The sequence below is a fragment of the Fundulus heteroclitus genome, chromosome 3 (genome assembly GCF_011125445.2).
Source record: "Fundulus heteroclitus isolate FHET01 chromosome 3, MU-UCD_Fhet_4.1, whole genome shotgun sequence".
Classification (NCBI taxonomy): domain Eukaryota; kingdom Metazoa; phylum Chordata; class Actinopteri; order Cyprinodontiformes; family Fundulidae; genus Fundulus; species Fundulus heteroclitus.
Genome location: NC_046363.1, coordinates 31,046,687 through 31,072,736, shown reverse-complemented (window position 1 = coordinate 31,072,736; position 26,050 = coordinate 31,046,687). Strand labels below are relative to the sequence as shown.

At 40.4% G+C, this 26,050-nt stretch overlaps 2 protein-coding genes across 9 annotated transcripts in view; both read right to left on the bottom strand.

Moving 5' to 3' along the window:
* The window catches only part of arhgef1b (Rho guanine nucleotide exchange factor (GEF) 1b), an 81,460-nt gene extending 77,528 nt beyond the window's left edge, over positions 1–3,932 (bottom strand). For 2 of the 5 annotated variants that reach the window (XM_036135186.1, XM_036135185.1), the window contains exon 1: positions 3,835–3,932. The gene's annotated coding sequence lies outside the window, so the exon portion shown is untranslated. The remainder of the gene's footprint in view (positions 1–3,834) is intronic. The other 3 variants (XM_021308297.2, XM_036135184.1, XM_036135183.1) reach the window with 2 other exon arrangements.
* Positions 3,933–7,398: 3,466 nt separating this feature from the next.
* Positions 7,399–26,050, bottom strand: part of erfl1 (Ets2 repressor factor like 1) — an 80,915-nt gene continuing 62,263 nt past the window's right edge. For 3 of the 4 annotated variants that reach the window (XM_021308315.2, XM_036135201.1, XM_021308316.2), the window contains 5 exons: positions 22,943–23,016; positions 22,139–22,373; positions 18,130–18,316; positions 12,697–12,826; positions 7,399–11,251 (listed from right to left, as the gene is read on the bottom strand). In XM_021308315.2, coding sequence (XP_021163990.1) covers positions 10,446–11,251; positions 12,697–12,826; positions 18,130–18,316; positions 22,139–22,373; positions 22,943–23,003 — 1,419 coding nt within the window. In that variant the 5' untranslated portion in view covers positions 23,004–23,016 and the 3' untranslated portion in view covers positions 7,399–10,445. The remainder of the gene's footprint in view (positions 11,252–12,696; positions 12,827–18,129; positions 18,317–22,138; positions 22,374–22,942; positions 23,017–26,050) is intronic. The other variant, XM_036135202.1, reaches the window with a different exon arrangement.

Here is a 26,050-nt window from a genome sequence, read left to right as displayed (position 1 = left end):
TGTGCATTTAAATCCACGAGCGATCTGCGCAAACAACGGCAAAAAAAAAAACACTCAGCGGCACGTTGCAGCTTGCTGCCTTACCCAGCACCCAGAACGGCTGTGGTTTTCTCAGATAGGTACAACTTCTGTTGGAGGTGCAACGCAGCAAAGCCACGTTCCCATCAACCCCCCCCCCCCCCCCGCTCCCCCTGCATGCTTATTTCTACCTTCACCCCCACTTCGAACACTGAGCTCATTCAGCAGGAATCAGTAGATTTCGGGCACTGACCCGCGGAGACGAGAGGAGCGGCCCGCTCCGTTCTGTCTCTCGTTATCTGCTGCCTGTTCGTCAAAAACGAACCGCAGCCAGAGAAGAATACCTGCGCTCGGCTTTGAAGGCCGTGCCTGACTACGGTAAATTATTAGCTCTCCAGCAGAACAGCTCCAGGCCCTCAGGACACCCCCAGGCCGTTCCAACTGTGGGTGCCCTTACCTGTCATTCCAGCTGTTGGGCATCTCTCATTGAGGCTGACAACAACTGTTACGCCTCACAGTGGTACTACCCAGGTTCATCAACCTACTTTCTGAGAGGCGGTTGATGTGGGCGAGTTTATGTAGGCCTGTAACAATGGATAGAGGGAGAGAAAGGGAGGTGGAAGAGAGAGAGAGAGAGAGAGAGAGAGAAAGAGAGCGCACGAGCAGCACAGCAGCTCAAATTAAATAGCCAACATTCCTTTAAAAGGAAGCGAAGGTAGCCTCTGGCCTCCAGACGAGCCTGAACTTGCAAAGCGTGGGTAAAGAAAAAGAGATGACAAGTGCAGTGCTCCATCTAGTCTAACAGAGCGTAACAGGAAGTGGCAGGGCCCGCTTCACATGGGGCCTTCAAGACCGTGGCGCGTCACCGTCTCCGAAACCACCAACACCCTTCCCAAACTGCATCTACTAACGAGCAGACCTCATCGTCATAAACCTCCAGAGGAAAAGCAGAAATGTCAACGTTTGCCCTGATGAAAAAATAAAATAAATACTCTTCAGACACGCAACCACTAAGGTCCCGTTTTGACAAAGTGGCTTGAAGACCTTTTCTTTTGAGGTATGATGATTGCCGACTGCGTTTTTTTTTTAGTCGCTGCTGGCAGTCAAGATAGCGAAACTGCTCTGCTAGACGTACAGTAATTGGAGCTTCCTGTGAAGGCAGGAAACCCTCTGCAGCTCCGAGGGGAGGGACGTCCTTCACTTTTCACAAGGCAAAAAAATCCTCATTGCTAATCAATTACGTATAGACGCAAATTATTGAACTCTGTCTGCGCTGAGGCGCCCAGTCCATACCGTCTGATCCGATGATGAGCGATAGAGAAAAGAGGCAGCAGGGCCCTGCTTCAAGTCTTCTCTTCGTATAGTGCAAAAAACAGCGTAGAGGGACAACCAGCTGATTAGATGCTTTGTTTGTTTTTCAATTACAGAGCTGGCATTAAAAAAAAAAAGTATGATCATTGATGGCGGTGTAATGACTGCCCCTTCCTGCAGAGAAACAAGCATGCCTTGGATCCCGAGAGAACAAAATCTGGCAGGTCAGAGGAAGCAATTCATCCCGTGCACAAAAGGAGAGGTCTCGTGATAGGAGTTTGCACTCAGAAGCAAAAGCTCGAATGTATGTTAATAACAATGTGGGATCTATAAATGCAGTCTTTGGGGGAGGGGGGGGGGGGGTCTGGTGGTCAAATGTGGAAAAAAAAAATAGAGGTTTTTGGCCTACATAAACCCTGAAAACACCATCCCCCACTGTGAAACGTGGTGGTGGCATCATGCTGTGGGGGTGTTGTTTTCTTTTTCTTTTTTCTTGCAGAAAGGATAGAAAAGCTGGTCAGAGTTTATGGAAAGAGCTATGTATGTTCAGGGCCGTCCAGGAAGAAAAGTCATTCGCAGCTTCCAACAGGTTAAGCCTGGGGTGGAGAATCCCCTTCCAGCAGGACACTGACCCTAATCATACAGCCAGAGCTGCAGCGTAAGAGGTTTACAGCAAAGCATATTCATATGTTGGAACGGCCCGGTCAGAGTAAAACTACAAAATTCAACTGAGAACCTGTGGGAGGACTCAAAAATTTGCGCGTGCGCTTGCTCCCCATGCAATCTGACTACCTAAACTATTCTGCAAAGAAGAATGTCTGGGGGAAAAAAATGCTGGTTTCTAGGAGATCAACGTTGGTAGAAATTTTAATTTAAAGGAGCAATAAGTAGGATATTTACTATCAAATCAACCTAAATCATTCTCACTTGTAACCCAGGATGGATGTAACATTCACTGTAAACCATCAGTCCTCTCCATCAACAACGTCTTAGTCAAGCTTTTCTCCTTTCAAAACCCGGAGAAGCGGAACTACGTCGGTTCAAAGTGTGTAGCCCGTGTTCACTTCCTGCTTCCTGAGCCGATGGTACGAAAGTTCCCAGGGTTCCCAAAACGGAGCGCAGCGTTTGGCGTTTCATTTTTGGCTAAAACGGCAGCAGCCTGCAAACGCGGAAGCCGATTCTGTGGAGTTTCATAACAACAACGGACCGTTGAGTAAACGGCCGGTCTCTGCGGAAGGCATCGTATACACGTTGTTCTGATTTTAGCCACTAGGTGTCATCATTACTTATTTTTCAAGCATAAACCAGGCTTTATGCTCAGGGGACTGATTACCCTCAGCTTCTTAGACTTAGACTTAGATAAACTTTATTGTCATTTTGTATGCACAGAGTGCGTACAGAACGAAATTTCGTTTGCATACAGCTTGAGAATTTCAGTGGATTTCAGAATAAAGCAACTTTGCAGGATAGTTTCAGGATAAAGGCCCAGGAGAGGAAAAGCATCCCACAGCATGATGCTGCCGCCGCCATGTTTCACCATGAGGTTGGTGTAATGTGCTGTTTGTTCACTACAATTCTTTTTTTTTTTTTTTAAGGATTTCTAAAACTATAACACACCACCAGAATTTTTACTGATATTAACTTCCACACGGATATTTAGGCGTATCACAATAAATGGGAGCCGAATCCATGGGTGTGCATACTTTCGCAAGGCACTGTCGTTTTTAAGTCCTTTTTCCAAGTTTTCCTAAACCCAGACACATAGAAATGTAGCTGCATCTGGTTAACTGTTCTCAGGCCAGAGCAGGAGAACACAGCTCCTTTTTTTTTTCTCCAACTTTTAACCTTGGTCAGACTGTTTCCACTGGGCCACTTTGGCTTGATAAATGACACGGTTTGGGGGGGGGGGGGGGGGGGGGGGGGTTAGTAGTTTGAAAGGAGATAAAAACATAGATTTCACAAGGTCACCTGCAATAAACCTCCCACTGACAACCCCATTACACAACGCGCCTCCCTTTGGGAAAATTAAACTGATTTGTGGTTTTGGGATAAAAAACAAAAAAAAAAAAAAAACAGACTCGAATAAATCCAGAGAACACACATAAAACAACTCCGCTGCTTGCAGCTGCTGCCACCTGAAGAAAGTTGCCTCCGACTTGTCTGCAAAACTCAAAAGCTCCTGACACCGAGTCAAGTGGTCAAACAGAAATTGTTTTTAAAAAAAAGTCCAGAAATGTAGAAAGCAGAAACCGCTATTAAGGGAGAAAACGTCTAGAGAGGACGCATTCAGGCGCAGCGCAGGATTCCTGTCTGCGGACGCCACCGTCTGCCGCTCGGGCTGCGAGCGACTGGAGCGAGAGAGGGGGGAGCCAGAGCCATTACTCTCCGGGAAACAAATATCTCCTCCAGCGGGCGACTTTAGACTCACCGTGCGGAGGCTCAAAAAGGCTCCAATAGCGCGTTATTATTTTTTTGACTGGAAATGGGTTCAAATGATGTACTCACCGGCTAATAAAGAGAAAACGACGGCCGAAGCGTCTAATGGGTTTCCTGTTCGAAAGTTGCCGAGTGTCAGTGGGAAGAAAAAAAAAAAAAAAACAGTACGCGGAAGTACACATGAAAAAAAAATGGGGGTGGTGAGGAGAGGGGAGCAGATAAAACTGGGACTCCGTGTAACGAACAGTGCTAGAAGTTACTGTTTGGAAATTAACAAGTGGCTGCGCTTTATTTTATACTACTGTTAAACCATGCTTGTGAGCCTTTTTTTTTTTTTTGCTTTAGCGTGTTTTCCTGTAGAAGTTAGCGGCTTGTTTCCGCACGGTGTCACACAGTAAGCAGTCCCCACCTCACCCACCCCACAGACATTATTTATATGTCTATGACCCACGCTGCCACAACTGCGTTTTCCAAGCCTCGGTCTATGTCTACGTGGGTAATACTTGGTAATAAATACTGATTTAATTACTCGGATCATTTCAGAATTTAACCAGAGCCGTCTCAACAAAAGGGCATTTTTCGTATACTACACAAAAAAGAGCGTATTGTAAAAATTCTAGCGGTTTCAAACTTTTTTTCTACAACCTGAAACTTTTATAGAATATTATTTATTTATTCATTGAAATCATAGCTATTTTTGAATATTATAATGGCTAAGTAAGTTATTAATTTCTAAGTACATCATCTATTTAAAGTAATGTTTTATATATTTTTTTGCATTTTTCTTTACTGTTAGTTAAATATTTTTCATTCATTTATCGTTATTTTATACTTAATGCAAATTATTTATCTTACTATATGATATAATAATCTGTCCCTCAGGCCTACTTGATTATATATAAATTCCCATTGCACTGCTCTGTGCGGCTGTTTGATGAACTTGTGTGTGTTGATGGAGCTCAGTGCATATTAAATAAACATATCTTCTTAATTAATCCTGTGCATTTATTACACTCCCTTAGCGCCACACCGTGGACAAACTTTGTTCCTACTCAGGCAATCTGCATTTTGCTCATTCGCCTCTACAAACAGTTGACTTGAGCTCTGAGCTAAAAAAAGTAAAAAAATAGGAGTACTCAGAATTTAATTAGTAAAAAATAATAATGTATAATTGCTCTCTTACAATTAAGATCACTGTATCAAGAAATCCAAATAAATACATAAATTGCAAGTGTGTAGTACTTTAAAAATCTAAAAGTATTGGAAATGGATAAAGCAACATTTGACATAAAAAAAACTCTCTCAAAGAGTCTGAGCTTATCTCTAGGGTTTAATAACCACTCTAAAAGGTCAAATAGTGCAATAACAAGAACACATTTATACGCATAAGTAACAAATCATAAGAAGTTTTTTGCCCAGAAAAATTTGAATCTTTTAGAGTATTATTTGGTCACAACGGACCACAATGAAACCTAAAACGGAAAGGTCCAAACTAAGGCAGCACTGCTTTAAACACAAAAATTTGTTTTTTTATTAGAATTTATTCCTGGGATCAGGAAGACTATCAATAAGCACAACTCATGAATCAATTTTGAAAATTCCACTTATAGCAAGTCAATAAAAAGAGAATATCTGGGAATACCTGCACAAGATAAATCTATTTTAGATTTGGATTTACCTGAGTGATTCCAACCAAGAAGGATAATTCTAACATGACCTGCAAAGTGTAAAGGTACTGGCATTTGTAGCAGTTGGCCTCCATGTTTTCTAATAATTTAACTTCAGAAGTGAAGTATCACATCACATGCAAAACATGTCCTTAGACAGACTTTTTGGAAAATAATTAAATGTATTCATCATTGCAATTGTTGTTGTTGTCATCATCATTATTGTTGTTGTTTTTCTTATTATTATTATTGCCTGTGTTTTAAAACTGCCTTGTTAATTAGATCACTCTACATCACCACATTGAGCAGTTAGATTGTTGTTATCCTTGATTTAAATTAAAGGCTGTTTTCTATCCAACAGAAATTGATGATAATTTTATTTATGAATGAATCTGTTTATCTTCTTACAAACATATTTCATGGTTTGTACAATTTCTAAAATGAATCAGAGAATAGTGAGAAAATAGAGAAATACTGTCACTGGTGCTTTTAGGTAGGCTAATTCTAAAGATAATAGGTATTTTTAGTGAACTGATTTACAAACTAAAAGAATTTTGATCTACTTGTAGATCAATACCTGAAACTATGACCAGTTCTTTCTGTTGTGTGTGTTTTCTTTCTGACAAAAGTCTATAAAATGTAAAACAAAGTAGAGTAGGCAAAAGAAAAGAATACTATTTATATTTGAAATGTGGGGAAGCATAATTAGGACATGATATAAAAACTAATTATGAATAACAAATTCTCTAGATTTGTCCCCAAGCACAGTATCGGTGTCAATCTACATTGCTATTTTTCACATTACATCCAACAGTTTTTTTTTTTCTGCAGGATGTTAAATGGTCATTAAAATGTTAATATTTCAAAGGACTAGTTGATATTGAGGACAAAATGTGCTTTTATAACGCAAAGCATCTGCAAAAAACCTAAATACAAATTTGATCAGTTGGTTCAGGCACTGAAGTTGGATGGAGTCATAATGACACACAGCTTGATGTGGGTGAGATTGTAAAGGTCATTTGAATTATCATCAGGGAGTTTTCTATGGTGCTGTTATAGTTGTCCATTAAACGATTATCTTAATATTAAACTCTTTTAAACAGTAAAATTATAATAATTTGCAAAACACAATGCACTTTATATCCATAGCACTTATGAATATGTTAGAATTTCTCCTTTTGTTGCAAAGTTGTCACATACAAAAATTGTTGTAAGCCTTGAAGATTTTTTTTTTTTTGTTCTTTTTTTCTCTTACCATCTTCTTCACTGAGGTTAAGTCCTTGTCAGGCTTGGTGGCCATAGCCCGAGTATTTTAAGACTAATGCTCTGGTCGTAGATATGTCCAAGTTTGGGGGAGAAGCCATGCTATTATAGTTATTATAGAATTATGAACACCCATCTGCCTTGCCTGAATGGCAAGGTCTCTTGCCTTTCTTATTTGAAGTGGGGCTGCTGAAAATTATTACAATTTTTTGTCCATCGACCCACCCTTCCATCCATCCATCCGGCCCCCCACCCATCCGTCCATCCATCCATCCATCCATCCATCCATCCATCCATGTTAAGGTATAGTTTATGAGGGTCTCTAAGGAAGTACTATCAAACATGGTCGTCCTTTGTTGACAATGCTAGGAAACTGTCATTCACTAAGATGTGACATAAAACTATTATGCCAATTTTTTTTAAATTATGTGAAAATGTTCACATAATATTTGTAAACTGCAGCCTCCTGCCCATTTTTCTGTGGTTTCCTGTATTTGTTTATGTATTACATGTATTTTATGCATATGCATAATTTATGTGCCACTGGCTGGCACAATTTGTTTATTTTTTTTTTATTTGATATAATTAAAAAAAAATCGAATTCGAGTGCTATCTCTGTGGGTGTGTATTAAACTGTAAAACTATAGATACAATATTCACACAACTCGCTCATTCATTCCATAAACTCACCAGCAGCCTGCTATCCAGAATAATATTTATTGCTTTTTGAAGATATTAATCTTTTTCTCCTTTTGGCAAATTCATTTTTTGTCCTCTTTACAGTAAAATAAAGAAAGATGATCGGTAGACTCACTGCATTTTCATTTTGGGATGTGTACACACACACATACACACAGAAAGGAAACAGTATTTACAGCTTGGTATTTCACACAAGGGTGACTTGTGACCTTTCCTGGAACAACTCAACAAAACATAAAGCTTTACAGTAAGTTTACAACAGAGCTTTCACAGAGGATCCTTGAAAGTGACACTGCCTGACAAAGCAAAGGCTGCTAAAATAAAAAACTGTACAACAGTGTTTAGGGAACAAATGTTTTTTTTTTTCACATTATTTAATGGTTTGTTTCTGCAGGGACAAGTAATAAATAAAGAAAGAAGGAAATAAAAAACAGACTGATAAATGAACGAAGCAATTTTTTGGGGAGGATTTAAAAAAGAAAGTCCAAAAACCAATCACATTAACATTTGACTAATTACAGTAGTTTCACACTGGCTTAACGTTCACTATAAAAATGTGTCTGCCAGTATGTTTTTGTAAAACCCAACGGGTATTTATTTCCACACTGGGCATGTAGTAAAAATGACCAAAGGGCACAATTAGCTGGGGCAGACTGAAATCAGAAATTAAAAGAGGAAATAAATAAATAAATAAATAAATAAATAAACAAATAAATAAATAAATAAAAATGTAAGACAGAGCTCTTCCTTCATTTTCAGATTGCGGATCTTCTTCCATTAATAGTTTGAACCTTGATACACCGACGCTTATAAGTTTCCAACATGTTTAAATACTGAAGTAAATCACAACGATACAGGTAAATCTTATCATAGAGGAATCATAATTAAATGCCATGTACACCATCTTAAAATATATACACAGAAATATTCATACAAATTTGGAACTGATCCAGCTCGCTCGCCTCTCTTTTTCATTCCTGTTTGTAAAAAGTGCAGCAAGAATTCAACATTCACAGAGTGATACTGTTAAAACCGACTAAATAATGTATTCTTTTTATTTGAATAAAAAAATGAAACAGTGCTTATTTAAAAGGGGACAGTTTGTTTGGAGGGACAGTTTATACATACAACAGCGCATTGCTAAAGTTTTCAACCTTTTTTTAAATTTGGCATTTAGTCCCGTAACAAGCACGATTTCCATATGTTCTATTGGAATGGTTTTGACAAAGCAGCACAAAGCAGTGAATAGGTGAAAAAGGAATAATACATGGTTTTCAAAAAATCTGGCATGCTCTTGCTCTCTACCCCCCTTACTCTGGTGCAGTAAATAAAATCCAGCTAAACCAATTGCCTACACAAGTCACCTAATTAGTGTTAAGACCTCAGAAGTTTGTCGGAAAACAACATCGTGGAGAACAAGAAACGCAGGAGACAAGTCAGAAATAAAGACGCAAAGAGGGTTAAAGCAGGGTTAAATTATAAAGCATTATCCTCAAGCTTTGAACACCCCACAGGGTTCTGTTTTATCTGTGTTGTGTGGCTATAAACCTACAAACAACTGCCAGTCAGGCTGTACTGACAGGTCAGGGAAGGAAATCATTAATCAGAGAAACAGCCAGAAGGCCCATGGTAACTCTGGAGGAGCTGCAGAGAGCCCCAGATCAGATAGGAGGACCTGCTGACAGGACAGCTATTAATTCTTCGCTTCACGTATCTGGTCTTTATGGAAACAGGGCAAGAAGAAAGCCATTGTTGCTGATAAAGACTCAAGAAGTCCCCTCCACATGTTGCCACAAGACATGTAGGGGACATAGGTAACATGCAGAAGAACGTCTTCTTTTCAGATGAGATAAGAATATGTTTGTGAGCGGCAGAAAAACTGACATCCTGAACATAACATGCCTGCTACGAAATGCTGAGACACGTTTCTTCAGCAGGGACAGGGAACCTGGCCAGAGCTGACTGAAGGAATTGATGAAGTCAAACATAGCGCAATTCTCTGAGGAAACCTCTTAGAAGTTACAAAAGACTTAAAGCTGGGGAAGAGTTTCAGCCTCTAGCAGCACAGAAACCCAAACCATACAGCCAGAGATACAATAGCATGACTTAGATCATATTCACATGGAAGAATGGCCTAAACCTGACTCTATAGCGATACTTGAATGGTGATATTCAGAGCTGCACTTCATTCAGTCGGCCTGGGCTTCAGTTTTGTTGTAAAGAAGAAAGGCAAAAATATAACGTATCTAGATAGTCAAAGCTGGTTGAGAGACTAGACTTGCAGCTGTAATCGCAGCAAACAGTGGTTCTACAAATCCTGAAATTAGAGGGGGCTGATTTTACATGCACGCCACACTTTTTAGATTTTCATTTGTAAAAACCTTTGAAACCCATGCATTATTTTCCTTCCTATTCGCAATTATACACTACTACAGTCCAACCAGAAATATTACAATAACATATACTGAAATATGTGCATGTAGCAGGACAAAATGGGGAAAAGTTAAAGTGGTGTGCCTACTTTTGCAAAGGTACTAAGGTGAAGGCTCTAGAGTGTATTGCCTAAGAGAACCACTAGGTGGCAATATTTGACCATGTCTCTTAATGTATTTTGCAGCCCCGAGAATTCAAATGAAAATATGTAAAATTGGACATTTGCTTTGGCTATTATGATTTGTTCGAGTATGTTCATATTTTTACAGCCAGAAGTAATATGTAATTTGCCACCTTGTTGCCCTCTTCTCAAAGCCCCGCTACAGACAGCAAATTGAAGAGTTCTTGCACACATTTGGTGTGATGAATCAAAACAGAAAAGACAGAATGAAAAACGAACACATTAACAGCTAAACAATATTGCAATCCAATCTGGAAGAGACAGCGGGGCGATGAGTGAAAAAACTTACACAGCAAACCGTTTCGGCGTAGGGGATGTAAGTGCTACACCTGGAAAAAATTATAACCAAGCGTGAGATTGAGATTTGATCGCTTAAAGCAGGAAAGAAGAAGAGAGTTATCAGAGCGTAGACCCGGTCAGCATGGTCAGAAAATGTCTTAGCTGTGGATCATTTTCAGAGTCTCTGCCTCCCTGTGTCTGTCGTGCAGAGCCATGGAGGGGGAGAGCGACGGAGGCAGGGAAGGAGGTGGAGGAGTGAGGGGCATCAGGCTCTTCAGCGGATGAGGGGACACCGGTGGGGGGAGCGAGGTGATGGGAGGTAGCAGGCTCCCCTTTTTCCCATCCAACACAAGCGGCGACCGGCTCACCAGGCTCGACTCCTTCCCGATGCCAAAGTCATGCTCGTTCTCGTTGTCCGAGCTGCAGTCGCTCAGATCCGTTATCTCCAGGTCCGAGTCCGATTCCGGGTCCTGCTTCACCCCGCCCCTCCTCTCCGTGGGGCTCTGCTGGCCTGCCCCGGCTCCGAGGCTCACGGCCCCCAAACCCAGACCCAGGCCTGTGCTCGGAGGGTTTGCCTCCACCCTCTCCCCCAGCGTCGCCCCGTTGCCGATGTCAGTCCGACCCATCGACAGGCCGCTCGGGTAGGGGGGCAAGCAGAGCCGAGCGGGCTGACCACCCGCTGTGCCGTTTGTCCCGCCAGTCTGCCCCGGCGCTCCCCTCTCACCTCCGGCAGCCTCCCCTGGGGGGAGTAGTGAGGAAAAGGGATGAGGCAGCTGGGAAAGGCTGCTCTGCAAAGGGTTGGGGTAAAACTGGGAGGGGTAGAGGGAGCCAGGGGGCAGTTTGGGGCAGTTGTTGAGAGAGAAGGCCCCCGGGAGGTACGGGTTGAAACTCCAGGGGTAGTCAAAGGGTGGGTTGCGAGGGTACGGGCCCAGCAGGGACGGAGGTTTGGAATAGCACGGGGCACCTAGGAGAGAGGAGACCCAGGAAGGCAGAGGTTAACTCTCGGACGGGGGCAAAGGTTTCCTGACTTACAAGATCCAAGACTGTTCGCTAATTATAACCCGGATTTGCAATTCAAATCAAGAGCCACGGGGGCTAATTCTGGCACGGTTGCTTTCAAAAACCTGATGGTTCATTTATGCATGCCAGTACTGTGTTATACACCCACTTCACACTGCTGCAGAACAGATGTGAGCACAAAGAATCTGCACTGCAGCAAAAAGTGATTAAAGAGAGCTCAACTCTTACAACGGATTATTACGACAGACGGTCCTGCAACGAAATCTTCTAAATGTTGAAACGGGGAGAACGAGTGTCAGCTATGTCACTAAATACGATCAGATTAGACAAATACGCCTCTTTGCAAATTAATGTTTTATTTTTATTATTCTTCCCAATTCCTTGTGAGCAACGGTTCATAACCCAAACAGGAGGTAAATCTGAGGTGAAGCTGTGATTCAATTTTAATGAACAAACAAATACTTTGCCTCTCAACCACCCCGACTTCCTTCCAAATGACAACCAACTCAGAGATTCTGTCTCTGCTGCACCCTCCACCTCGCTCCCAGTCTCACTCTTTCTCTCGCTACCACTCCGTTATTTACTATGCAGGGCTAATTTGACAGCGCTGAAGTCTCTGCGTGCTGGGCCAGGAGTAGCTGGCAGACACATGAATATTGAATCAGTCAGGCAGGCCTCACTTGCTTATGAAAACACAGTAATGGGCGCCCACAGGCCACAAACCGAAGCCTGCACCCTCAATTAGGGCCTTCCTGCCTGGGAAGGGATTAGGACAGCAGGGACACATGGGAGGGGAAAGGAGGGTGTGAAGGGAAGAAGGGGGGGATAGGACCTGAGGACAAACAGAGGAGGGAGGAGAGGTGCAGGTTTGTGCGATGAGGCTTGCATGTGTGTACGTGTGTCTGAGTGCATCTGTTTACACGCAGCCTACTCGAGCTGGTGTAGAAAAGAGATGCGAGCGAAATCAGACGCGTTAGACGCAAATCCGTGCAGGGTTTGTTGACACTCGTGGTCTTAGAAGAAGGAGGGTGAACTTGCAAAATCACGACGCAAAAAAAAAAAAAAAAAAAAAAAAAAGGAAGATGATTTCTTCAAACTCGGACTTGTTTCCCAGCTCTGCTCGCCTGCATAATTCACAAGCTAACCTGGCCTCTCTCACCTGCAGCGCAGCCTCACTGCAGGCTGCTGTGGGACAGCTATCACTCTTATTTCCTTTAACAATAAATGCTCATGCCTCCCCCATATCCTCCGTTCCTGTCTCTGCTTTCCCGCTTTCTGTCCTTGCGCCTGGCACCTTTTTGTTTAACACCTGTTCTCTGCTCAGGCATAAACTCGTGGGTTCCTGGAATGGCTTAAATTTGCCGTTATTGTAAATCTACTTCGGCTCACCTGAACCGAGGAAAGGGAACGCGTCCAGTCTCAGTTTATCTCCTTCAGGTCCCGGCGCCGTGGATCCTCGGTCAAACAGGGAGGTTCCTCGGCCGGTGTCCGGCAAACGAGGAAACAGGGACTGGATGGCCTAAAAAAAAACAGGCGGAAACAAAATGATGTTTAGAAACTGTTTTCATTCACAAATTTAAAAAAAAAAATTGCCTTAAAAAAAGTATTCATAAATTGTTTTTTCACATTTTGTCTCGCTACAACCACAAACCTCAATGTTTATATTTTGTTTGTATTTTTGCAGTAGACAAACACAATTTGGTGCATGATCATAAAGTTGAAGGACGATTAGACATGGTTTGAAAAAATGTGACAAGATCGGGCCGCATTTGTGCTCAGCCCCGACGAGTCAATACTGAACAAACCTTGAAATTGAAGCCGCAAGTCGTTTGGGGTGTGTCTACCAGCTTTGCACATCTAGACACTGACATTGTTTGCAGAATGAAGCGCTGTTAAAAAGGATTTGCCCCCTTTTTCAGATTTCTTCTGTTTTAGCTTTTTATTTTTTTGGTCACAATTCGTGTTTCAGATCATCAAACCGAAACAAAAAAATCAGATAACAGGAAAATCAGATTAAATACAAAAAAAGTCTTCAATTGAGCATTACAGTCATGGGGGAATAACATTGGCTCGTTCTTCTCTACAGAAATGCTTTAGCCACATAAGAGGGTTTTGAGTATGAACGTCCTGCTTAAAGTTGTGCTGCAACATCTCAGTCAGATTTGTAATACCATACTTTGACTAGGCCTTTCCAAAACCTACATTTTGTTTTCTCTGGGCCCCAGATCATCAAACTATCATGATATGTTTGACATATTTTTTCTGAAATGCTGTGTTAGTTTTAAGCCTGATTTAACAAGACTTCACCTTCTATAAAGTTCAAATTTTTTGACACTGATCCACAAATTCTTTCCCCCAAATTCTTGGAGATCATCAAGGTGTTTTTCAGCACCTGTCTTCTTTTTGGCAAGCAGTTGATCTAACTGAAAACTCTTCATAGGATGCTACATTCACTCAGTCTCTTTTATTGCTGTGCTCTTTGGAGTAAATTTGGTTGGAAAGGTTTCCTACTGTCCATCTCTTCTCTACTTGTCGGATAACCATTCTCACTTCGGTTCAATTAACTCCCAAAGCCTTAGAAATGGCTTTTTAACCCTGCAAAGTCAACAACTATGTTTCTCATCTGTTTTTGAATTTGTTTAGATCAGGGCAGAATGTGCTTCATTTTGAGATATTTTACCCTATTTCATGCTGTCAGACAGGTTTCATTTATGTGATCTCTTGGTTTTAATACCAGGCAGTAAAGGTCTACGTGACGCATGAGCAACTGAACTTAGCTTTCCAAAAACTGTGGCAAACAACTGTTAATTCATTATTTAACGAGGACTTTCCATATATGCTGTATGATTTGGCTGAATGTGACTTTGCAAAGTGCTGTGAGATGATATGTGTTGTGAGTTGGCGCTATATAAATAAAATTGAATTGAATTGAATATAGAGTGAGACTGGGTCGAAAGTGTTTCTTCCTTTAATAAATGAAATCCCCGTTTGAAAGCTGCATTATCTATATGTTTAAGTATATACGCAAACTCTGTCTAATATTAAAATTAGTTTGATGGTCTGAAACACTGAAAACTGAAAAAAAAACAGCAAAAACAGAACTCTGGCAGGTAGACCTATGTTTTCATGGCCTATGTGCATACCACATTTCACAGATTTTGGCTTGTAAAAAAAAACAATTAAAAACCACACTTTCCTTTCTTTCCCCTTCACAGTGATTGACTACTTTGTATTAGTTTATCACATAAAATCCTAGTACAATACTCTTAGTTTTGAGGTTATAACAAGGCAAAATAGAAAAAAAAACTTCAAAGGGTATGAATAGTTTGGGAAAGCACTGTAACATGCTAAATTAAGTACATGAAATCCCATCTTTTCCCTCTATGGCGGACTGCGGAAAGTCGCATGTTGACAGCAGCACCCTGCAGAGTGTGATGCAAACAGTGACACAGTCACAGCAAGGACAGGATAAAAGGGGGCGCCCTGGGACTCCTTGTAAAGAGGGATGCAGCGGCTCAGAGACTCAAAGACAGGAAAAGTACAGAGTCAAGTGGAGACCAGCGATTAAGATAGTGGGGACAGAGGATAAACGACAAGAAGAAAGACACGGATCGTGGGCCAGTTTGAGTAAAAGGATGCAGGACACATTCAGGAAGTAGGACAGCTAGTGTGAGTCAGTATATGAGTAATTTTTTTTTGTTTCAAACATCTGATTGAGTGGGAGGCAATTGAAAGTGTGAACAGCTGAACCTTGGGAATCAAGGGGACAAAGGTGGGATTTTCCCCTCTCCCTTTGCGTGGCACCGGGTCGATAGTGTCTGTCACCAAGTTTGAAAGTTGAGACTGTACTTCCAAGCTGGGAGATCTGCGTTGCTTAACAAACCGCATTAATGACCCGCTATTGATCTGATCTGACACGGCCCCTTTGCTTTAGTTTTTTTTTTTTTTTTTTTTGGTCTCTCTCCTATTTCTTTCATTTTCAGTAGATGACAGATGGATACGCCATCGGAGACGGGGATGAGAGAAGGAGAGGGATAACGTCTTCTTTTCATTTGAGGGCAAGTTAAGACCGTCCTCCTGCTCATGTCTCCTTCAGACTCTGCATCTCCTTATCCCAGCCGAAGGATGGTGCAGGCGGATGATGGATGATTCTCTCCACAACTGTACTTTCAAGTTACCTGAGCTTTCTAGTTCTTACCCGATTGCAATGTTCTTTGGCTAACTTTTGTTGTGTTCACATTTGCCATATAAATACATTTGCCTGGATACGTTGAAAACGGTCTTTCCTGAAAAAACTAATTTTTAGGATGTAGGATGTTCAAGTAAAGTCAGGGAAAATTTTTGCGCAACTTGATACACATCTGGTTTATATTCTGATATAAAATATCTCTATAAAATGTTACAGTCTCTCCGGGCTCATTGAGCTGTGAGCTATTATCATCCCCAGCATCAGGGACAATAAATAAAAGATGGGAGTGATGAGTGCTATCATTCTCTCGTAAAAAGAAAACACACAGGAGGGCAGCAAAAAACATAACAGAACCAAATTACAATAGCGAGCTTCGATTACCCAAAATGGATCATTGATCATAAAAAATTAAAGAGCGTAGAAAGGTGTCTGCCTCTATTTTTACTTTTATTCTCTTTGTGCCCAATTTGTTAAGACCTGCGAGCATCTGAGTTCTCTAATTTGCCACCTTGTCAATTCATGTTCACTTTCTATAAAACATGTGGTGTTCACAAACACACAGAGCTGACATTTCCTTCAGAGTCCCTTTTAAATATCCTAACAGGGTGGTGTTGTTAATCCTTAAAATAATCGTGTTTTTATGACCCTGATGTGCAGAGCCGGCCCAAAGCTGTGCATGGTACCCTAATATATATTTTTAGATCATATAGCTAACATACCTATATATTTACAACTAGGAAATAATAACAGGAAATGAATTATTGATGATAGAGATTGAAAATTGTGAAACTTTGATCCCCACCTTCAAAACATGAAACCAGATAATGTTGAGGTTGTTAAATAATTTTTATGATGTTGACATGGTTTTATTTAAATTGTCCCTACACCTGCAGTTTATGTGAATGAGTCCCACCGCATACAAAGATGGAGCATAAAACAGCTAGGTTACTTCAAAAACATAACCAATGATGAAATGTTTTTACATTTAAAAAGTAAATGTTAAAAAGTTTTGGTTTTGCACATTTTTGCACATAGGAATTTGACTCCTACATATAAGATTGTGTTTATAAATCTGACAGTTCTAGTGCCCTTGAGGGCCCACTATTTGTTTAGGGCGCCAAGTAGCTACTCAGTTCACCTATGGCTTGGGTTGACTCCGGTGAGGTGCTGTGCTCAAGGAGAGGGACCCATTTGCAGTCACAGGGCGGAGCCATATTTCCAGTCCATACTGGATGTTTCGGACGTTTCTTCTTCGTGTGATGCATTGCTTAGCCAATTCGAATAACTTCATATTTACAGAGACTGAGAAAAAGTTCAAAATTGTTTTAATTGTCAACCATTGAGTGTGTTATAGACTCTAAGATGTATGCTATTATATAAACACATTGAATAAATACTATCATGTGCTTTCCGCTTGACTTGATGGTCCAGGCTAAAGTTAGCTTAGCTTTAGCTAAGCATCAGCGCAGTTGTTTTTTTGTTTTCTTCTTCTTCTTTTTGTGGGTGTTTCAGAATGTTATCGGAGTATTCAGAGTGTTCGTACAAACAGAAGAAAAAAAAAATTAACAAAAAAGCAAAATAAAAAAATAAGGATAATTTAGGACAGTTTATCTAATTTGTGGTGTGGATTTCCGGCATTAATTTGCGATATGGCCTGTGACTGCAGAAAGGTACTCTTGCATATTCTTGCACTCTCCCTGAGTCTAAAGAATCTTGTAGAAAAATAATATAGAGTCTATTGTCATTTTATTAGCTCAAGCGTCACATGGACACATGTTTCCCAAAGTCCGCTTATGATTGGCTGATCGGGTCCTCATGATGATTCTTTCCCAAGATGCTGCTGGGTTTCTTAATGCAGTTAACCATTGAGATTCACACAAAGAATGACAGGACCAGCAACAAAAAAAAACCCCAAAAAAAACATGCGTCAGAGCTAGCCCAAGCAAATTCACAGATTCCATTGTGATAAATACTTTGTTTGCATCATATGTTTCATTACATACATACATCTAATTTGGTGTAAACATTTTTTGGTTTGTTTTCTATTTCACCCAGTTCCGCATATGTCTCCAGAAAGTATGCTGAAATCGATATTAGGTTTTAGAACTCAAAATTATGCTGTAAATCTCTTTCTTAAAACTTCTAAGGCACCAGTAAACTTTTGATGAAGGTTAAACCTTTAATCAGATCATATATCATTGTGAGTGCTCGCTTTTTTACTCCCCTGCTTAGCTATAGCATTAGTCTGTTTTATTTTGTGTGTTTTTGTTTCTTTTTACAGAAAAATGGTATCAATCGGGTAAAAGTCATTAAAAAAATGTACATTCATTTTATTTAGTATGCTATTAATTATTGATTTAAATCAATTTTAGCTCCATGCTTGAAATGATATCTGTTTAGTAATGATAAATAAATCTTAATCAGGGAATTAAGTAGGAATCTCATTTGTTTTTTAAATGTGTAATAAAATGTATCAGAAGGTAATAAATGTATCCTTCAGACAAACTTTGTCCGAGTTTTGAATAAGTTATTGGACACAGATCATTTATGCACATTCGTATAGTTTAAAGTAGTTTATCAGTAGCTAGAAACACAAGCATACAGTATATCCCCTTCCCATCCCTCTGTCCTACCGTTCGTACCTCTGGGCTGCAGTCCGGAGCAGCCGAGCCCCCGTTAAAGTGGTTCTGGGCCAGAAAGAAGGGAGAGTTGGCCATGTCCAGGATGGGGTAGTTCACCAGCACCACTTTACTGAAGTTAAACTTGTAGGTGAACCGCTTCCCTTTGGTTTTGTGCAAAATGCGCTTGTTGTAGTAATACCTGCAGACAAGGACGAGGAGGGGGAGAGGATATTGATGCAGGGATGGATGGAGAGGTGGAAAAGGATAAAGGAAAAAGGAAAAGGAGAGGGAAGGATTATTTTAATGCTCGCATCAAGGTTCTTTGTTTCCTCACTGTAAGCAGAGAATAAGTAAACATCCTTAGCGCTGTGAGGCAAAGAGCTATGGTGATTTCCCACTGTTTTTATTCATCTCCTCCTTTCTCAAATCAATTCACGTCTCGCTGCCTTTATTCAGTGCAATGTGGTTTTTTGAGCATACTTTTATTCAGCTGTTAGAAAACAAAAACTGAAAAAAAAAATCAGTATGCTAGATCCTGTTGAACTCCTAACGTAGAGTGCAGCCAAACTATTTCCTTTCATTCTAAGACAATTTTGCACCTAAAATAGGGTTTGTCCATGTTTTATGTATCACAGTCTGAAGGTTTTACAGGCTCAAATTCACAGATTGTTCAGCTGAGTTTAGAATCATTTCTGAGGTTCAAGTGTGAACATATTTCTTTTAATTAAAGAGTCTTTAAATCTAATAGTTAGCCCGCGTTATACTAACAATGCACGTCACAAAAGAAACTGTTTTCCATGTAATTATACCTTTATTTTTGTGGGCCTTACAATATCAATAACCAAACCAATACAGACTTTAAGTCAAGCAGCAAAACAGCGAGAAACACAATAAAAGTTAAACACATTTTTGTCTCCGCAGAAAACACACAAGGTAATCATGAAAATAATATTCTATGATCATTCAGCTCACCAGCATTTCTTTTCTGTGAATACAGAAATATGCTTCAGACTCGGTTGTGTGATATTGTGCTGCCGGTATAACGACTCCTGCTTGTAACTCAAAAACCAGAAACTGATGAGTTGCATTCAAGTCCAAATGTGGCCAATCATGTTTAGAATCTGAATAAAAAAAAAAAAGCTGCTTGTTTGTGTCTTGGATTTTTAAAAGGGAGAAATGTATGCCTTTTCAAAAACAAATTAAAAAAGTCTGCAAACATAGAAGGCTTTTGTTAATTCTATGTTTCTCCTGGCATAACACTGGACTGTAATTTTCACGGGTATATTTTCTTGTTCATTTATTGATTGATAGTTTTTAGGCTTAGTGACGGTCTCTTGTGATTTTGTGTCATTAATGCATCATTTCAGAGTTAAGTATAAATCTATATAACCACAAATATTACAACAATTTTCACAGTTTACATTGTCATTTAAAAATATTCATACCTCCAGCAGATTTATAAAAAAATGTTTTAATTTGACCAATAGGTTTCTTCTAAATAGAAATAATGTTTACATTTCGGAATGGACCTGACGCAAATCTGATAGAAAATCTGCAGAGGAAGCTAAAGATTAGGGTAATAGTAAGAAGGCCTTCGAACCTCTAAGACTTGGGAGTTCATGTCCAAAGATAAATCTTCAAAATATCAACAGAAACATGGACAATTCTGACCAACAATTGTAAGAAGGGTTTGATTGTTGTAACGCTAATAAATATGTTTCCACAGATTATTGTGAACGGTATTTTCAACATACCATTCTTTAGTAACATATAAAAAAGACATAAATATCTTTGTCGAAATTAGTACTACTTAAAAAATGTTTATCCATTAACAGATTAAAAATTCTCATTTGCATTCATTGTCTCATTTCCTACCAGAAAAAAAGCTTCTTGGCTGAATAAACATTTGAAATCTAAATCCGCCAGCGGTATGTATAAATATCACCTTGAGTGCATCTGTTGAACTCCTGGGGAAAAAAATAGCAGAAAATTTTCTTCTAGTTTTCAGATTGAGCACATTTATTTACTTGGGTAAATATATAAAGAAATGATTGTTTGAAATCAAGTCGCTCCTAACAATTCCTATAAATATTATAGTATTTTATTTGTTTATATCTAATATAATTTTTTTTTTGCATGCATGTGTTTTACATAAACACATGCATCATAAATACACATGAAATACATTTGTTACCTAAATTAAATCAAACTAAGATTCTGTCAGGCTAAAATATCCTGTAAGATCACGTTTAACACTGTCCATTGGCTGAGACGCTGTCGGACTATCAGCACGAGCGCGTTGCAGTCTGGCAGCAGCGGCACAGGGTGCACCATCTCCCATAGTGAGTAGTTTTTCTCAGGGGCGAAGGAGTCCGTTTGAATGTTTGAAGCACATGGAACCCGTTGTGGATTGTAGAGTAAGATGTCCTTTTGGATCTAGAATGGCTTAAAATGAATGTATCATGTATAATTTTTTAAGATAATCAGAGTGTGAATAAGAATTTCGTAAATTGTAATTCAACACTTTTGCCCCTGGAGCATAAAAAAGATGTGACACAAAGCTCAATTTCAGTTTAGCCTGTCTTCAAAAGCAAAGACAAGAGAACATGTAACTTGAGTAAGGCACACGTGCGTTGATCTTCAGAAGCTATGAACAAGCTAAAAGAAAGTAGCTACTTGCCTGTATGTTCAATCAGAGCAATAAATAAGAACTTTAAAAACACCCAGAACTAGTCTCAACTATCTTTTTCTTACCAGAAAGGCGATAAAGCAGGTAATAATCATACAAATCTCCAAAAGTTACTGAGGAGTGCAGCAATTCTGGTTTTTTTTTTCCACGGATAACTGATTTGACCACTTTTGTTTTGTGGAAAAATTCTCATAGCTGAATGTGTCCTATGATTTAGTAAACAAATCTTAATCTGCACTTGTACTTTGACCAAGGAGAAACAGTTTTGGTGTCTGAGACTATTCCGCATACGCAGAAGACACCAAGAAGCTGTCAGTCTTTCCAGCAGAGAAGCGGATTTTACGTATAGGCGACGCAACAACAACAGTAGTCTCCATGGTAGCGACCATTGGTGTCTCCCGACGGGCATGTCGAGCCTTCTGCATGCCAGCTTCCTTTACCACCCACAGAGTTATCACAGTGTACTGTGTGCCAGGATGCTGAGTTGATCTATGACGGGGGGTGGGGGGTGTTTGAAGCCATCTGGCTCAGGTAAAAGAGCTGAGAAAACAGGGGTGACGGCAGGATTGGGGCCACTTCAGATGAGTTATCACCAAATCTTAAGGGAATTCTTTTGTTTCTCAAAGATCGCAGGTAGAGCGCGAAACACAGCCTCAGCAACGAGCGTGGGTGCGCAGCTCCTCATTATGCAGACGCACTCTATCAACAAACAGAGCAGAATGTTCATATCAGCATGTATTCACAGTGGCTGAACCCCAGTGCAATGATGTGTACATGTTTTGCTTTGTGTGGCAATTGTGCCTTGGCCCCTAATTGAGCAATTAAGTGAGGCTAATTAAGAAGGCTAATTGTGGCCCCAGCCAATTCATAACAATTAGACTCTGACGACAGCCCCCATTAACAAGGGGCCAAAGGAAAGCATGGAGGGGGGGGTTTGGGGGTGAAACAAGTCGGGATGGTGGGTGTTAGCGTAATAAAACTGTGAGTGATGGGGGGGGGGGGGGGGGTAAACTGCTCCTCCAGTTCGGCGTTGAGTGTTTTCACTATTCCTGGGGAAGTCCAAGCAATTTTCACACTGCGGCTTAATTTTGAAATCCCTATTGAATTTTTTATTCGGCAGCTCAATGGTGAACTTTCCATTAGGATGTCAGCTGATAAGGAGAAATTGAGGGTATTGACGTTCCCCCCGGAGAGGTCTCACCTTTATCTTTCTATTTTCACTGACATGAAAAAGAGAGGCGTTAAGTGAGGATTATGTTTGGCAAGAGTAAACAAATAATGTAAACTGGGGAGGGCGGGAGGAGGAGGGGGGGAGATAAACCGTAACCGTACCTCAGCGCCCGGCTCAGCTTGTCGTAGTTCATGTGGGGCTTGCACTTCCTGATCCCCCACAGCCGGGCCACCTCGTCTGGGTCCTTGATGACGAACTCCCCGTAGTCTCCCTGCCAGGCGATCACCCCCTGGTACTCCTCCTTCTGCAGCAGCTCCAGGATGAAGTGCCACAGCTGGATCTGCCTGGACCCTGGGCTCGACTCAGGTTTGTAGGCCCAGTCCGGGAAAGCGAACCCTATGCGGGGGGAGAGAGAGAGAGAGAGAGAGAGAGAGCGGGGGTAGCGGGGCGACAAACAAAGCAACAAAGGAGGAGAAGGTTAAGGCCTGTCGTTTGTCCCGCTGCTCGCTAGGGGCGGATCACTGTCTGAATGACTGATGAGTGATGGAGCTGAGGGATGATGTGTTTAATATCACAGCACGTGCCTTGAGCAATGTTAGTCTGTGCTAATGCCCTCTAGCCTCAACAGATTGGTCAGTGGGATGATGACAGCTCGCTGGGGGAGATTTGGTTGATGTTGCCTGGGCCTGAATTTTAACAGCCAACTGTATGCACATCATAGAAGAACTCGCTTCAACCCACGGTGAATCTGGCCCTAAGTAGCCTTGTAAAAAACGTGGAGCCAATTACCACCAGAGTCTCCAGGATTTCTGAAGATTTTATTTAAATAAAAAGCAGAATTCTCGGCATAACTTTCACCAAGATGTTTATGTTTATGTTTAATCGGGAACAATTTTACTTGGATTTTTGCCGTAAAGTGTGCAGAGAGGTATTGTTATAACTCGGCTAACAGGGATCGGACTCACCTGGGGTCCAGAGGGCGGGCACCGGTGGGATCAGCAGATCGCTGACGCAGTTGCAGTCCATGCCTCCACAACACCTGAAACAACAGCGATAACAAAACATTTCCTTAAGTCTTCTGCCGACGGAACCGGGGGCAAGAGGCGAGAACATTTACTATGAGCAAAGTTTGCGGCAGCCGGGCAGAAGTTTGGAGAGCGTAAACTTTGCTGAAAATCAAGTTATTGCGTAAGGGTCTGGAGAAGCGCCGTGAGTTCAGAACGGCACCTCAAATCGATGCGAAATACAGCAAGGTTATGTTTCATATGTCTTTGGTGGAGATAAGGTGTTTGATGGATGTGATCTTGTACAGCCACCTGAGGCTGTGTCTGATGCAATGTGGTGGACATCCCTAAAGTGCATTTCTAACTGCAGGAATTACACAGACATTTGAAAAAGCATCCAAACAAGGCCACTGAAGCACATACTTTTTTTTAAAACAGGTATGTTAGAGTTTTCAGTTGTTCTCTGTTGACTTTTAAAAATAGAAAGTCTAAATTAAATTATGAAACATAAAACTGAAAGATCATTTAGAGGTCTCTTAGGTGGATGTGAAGTGAGGGGTGTAGGTTTATCATGATTTGAGGCTTAAAATGTCCATCATCTCAAGTATTTAGAACTTTCACCTGAGTTTAGTCTGAAAAATGAATTTCAATCTAAAATATTCCTAAAACTAAGAAATAGGACTGTTTTAGAAAAGTTTGTTTTAATAGAACAATAAACTTCCAAAAGTATCCAAACCTCTAGAACATTTTCCTATTTTGTAACATTAGAACTGCAAACTTGAGTAATGAGACTTTTTTTTGTTGTGACAGAACAAGTAAAAGCACTGCATGATAAAGATAAAGGAAAATATGAGATGATTTTTTTTTTTACAAGTAAAAAATATGAAGTGTAGCACGCATTTGTATTCAGTCCCCTTTATTCTAATACCCCCAAATAAAATAAAATACAACCAAGTGTCATCAAAAGTTAGTTTTTAGTAAGTAGAAATCGCCTGTGTGGCTTGTCACAGAAAACATTAATGAACAAACAGCATAATGAGGAGCAAGGAACACAATAAATAATCATGGCATACAGTTGTGAAAAGCTCTATAGCAGGGGTACCCAGACTTTTCAGCCTGTGATCCTCAAATTAACAGTACCAGAGACTGGTGACCGCTTTTTGGCAGGTAGGAATTTTTAAAAAATTTTTTCTTTTTTTGGGGGAGGGGGGGGGGGGCATTACAAGAATGACATAGTATTTTTATAAGAACTGTTACAAAAAAATGCTGCTTGCCCTTGTGTTACAAAGAGGAATGTTTAGCATCTTGTGCGGTTATACTTTGGTATCGGTTTTGCTAATAAGGAAATACTAAATGTTTTTTAGCACATCAGCATCAAATCATCTCTCAGCCCCTCAAGAGGTGTCTCCCGTGGGTACACCCACATTGGGTATTTCTGCTCTATAGCACATATAAAACAGACTTTTTTTTTGTTTGGACCGGCCACCTAAGGCATTCTCCATAGTTTGCCACAATCCATATAAGTACTTGAACACGGTAGTTGCATTATTATACCGTGGGAATATTTTTCTTTTATCATCTGCAAAACAGCTGGTAGGAAAATTGACGGGAAGATGGGGGAGTGAAATACAAGGCAGTTCTACAGGAAAACCTGTTAGAGGTTTCAAAAGCCTTGAGCCTTAAGGATAGGTTCACCATCTACCAGAACAACGACCAGGATCTAGTCTGACTGAGCTTGGGCCATTTTATGAAGAAGGATTTCTAAAAATCTCATTGTCTAAATATTTTGGTAGGCACATGCTCAATGAAACACACTTTTGTGATTTGTATTTGTCAAAAACTTTAGAAAACTGTTGTGTTGCTCTTTGTTAGATTATTACTTTTGCCAGGTCCTGCATTTCAATAATCAGAAACTATTAAAGAACATACTAAGGATAAGGATCCCTTCATCTCTGATGCACATTAAAATTTGGTAGTTAAACTGGGCTTTTTTTAGTGTCTAAAGGGGTCAGACACGGTTAAGTTCTTGCTCTTTTGAATTAGTATTCATGTGATTTTCCAATAAAGCTAAACGCTTGTTAGACTGACTGTATTGTGCGATTGTCTTGTTGATCCTTTACATGTATGCGGATGACATTCTGTTTTTCTGTCACTTTTCAGCTTTGGTTTGCAGCAGCTGCAACATGTTTGCACAAGTTATGGAGTCTAGTATGACTATCTGTTTATCTGCAAAAAGAGAGTTGTCCTGATTGCCACAACTAAGGAAGTTCAGACGACATCTTTGCGGACCACTTTTTAGATGAGGTGAGTGAAGGAAAATCCAAAGAAAAGATTAATGAGATGATGATGATGATGTGATGTTCTGAGTGTACATGCAAGGTATATGACAAGATGAAAATTATACACGTATATAGATGATGTTAAAGGGGCCTCTTCCTTTTTTTATACGTATTGTGCTATAATTACAAAAAAAGCCAACATAAAAAAACCTTCTGCTGGCTTTACAGGATATATTTATAAAAGCTGCGTAAGCCACCAAGATGGATAACTGCAAGCCTCCCACCTTTCCTGCCTCACCATGGAATGTCAGGTTAAAATGTATGTGCCATTTGCTTGATTCAATAAAACACAATCATAAGGGCTTTGAGTGCAATCACCCTAAGTGATGCAGGGTAATCTACAAGCTTCTGCAAATGCTGGCTGTGTATGTAAAAGCTGCATTATGGAGTGTAATGTATTTCTTATGTTTCTTTTCTGTTTTGTTTTTTGTGTGTTTTTGGTTTTTATAACATGGACTAGTGTCGTAAAAAACGTTGACAAAATCAGTTACTTAATATGAATTAAAAGTATTCAGTATTTTCTATTGGACTTGAGTAGATCTTTATATACAAAAATTAAGCACACGCTTTGGATGTTCATTCATTAACACTGCCTTATTAAATTAAAGAGCCTAACGGTCATCTATGCTGACAGGAGACAGGGAGGAGATTTAAGTGATTCCATGAGACTTGGATCGGGTTTGGATGTCGCCGCTTCATGCGGGATGTTTTACAAAGCTCAGAACCTGCT